The sequence below is a fragment of the Penaeus monodon genome, chromosome 29, assembly GCF_015228065.2.
Source record: "Penaeus monodon isolate SGIC_2016 chromosome 29, NSTDA_Pmon_1, whole genome shotgun sequence".
Classification (NCBI taxonomy): Eukaryota; Metazoa; Arthropoda; class Malacostraca; order Decapoda; family Penaeidae; genus Penaeus; species Penaeus monodon.
Genome location: NC_051414.1, coordinates 25164706 through 25165001, shown reverse-complemented (window position 1 = coordinate 25165001; position 296 = coordinate 25164706). Strand labels below are relative to the sequence as shown.

Sequence of the window (296 nt, the reverse complement as noted above, 5' to 3'; positions counted from 1 at the left end):
GCCAATGCTTCCCCATTTCCCCTTTTGCCCACAGACCCGCTGTCGGCCTCTTCGTCGTCGTCTTCGGCCTTCCCAGGAGGAACGCCGCCAGAGTTCACTCAGGTAAGTCGGGTCCTTGAGTCTCGTTCAAGAATACGGCCCTGAGTTTCCCGTGTTCTTTGGCCTGGTCGAAGTGAGGAATTGGGATGATTGAATTACCGTTGCTGTTTTGTTCGTAACGTAGAGTTAGTTATGTAAATTGTTTGTTTGAAAAGAATAATTAGGCAATTTAGATTGGTTTTATTCCATTGTTCCAT

At 47.0% G+C, this 296-nt stretch overlaps 1 protein-coding gene across 1 annotated transcript in view; it reads left to right on the top strand.

The window, feature by feature from the left end:
- LOC119592071 (fibroblast growth factor receptor-like 1) overlaps nt 1-296 on the top strand; it is an 82438-nt gene that overhangs the window by 67917 nt on the left and 14225 nt on the right. Inside the window, exon 4 of the mRNA XM_037940882.1 lies at nt 35-102. Within this exon, the coding sequence (XP_037796810.1) occupies nt 35-102 (68 nt within the window). The remainder of the gene's footprint in view (nt 1-34; nt 103-296) is intronic.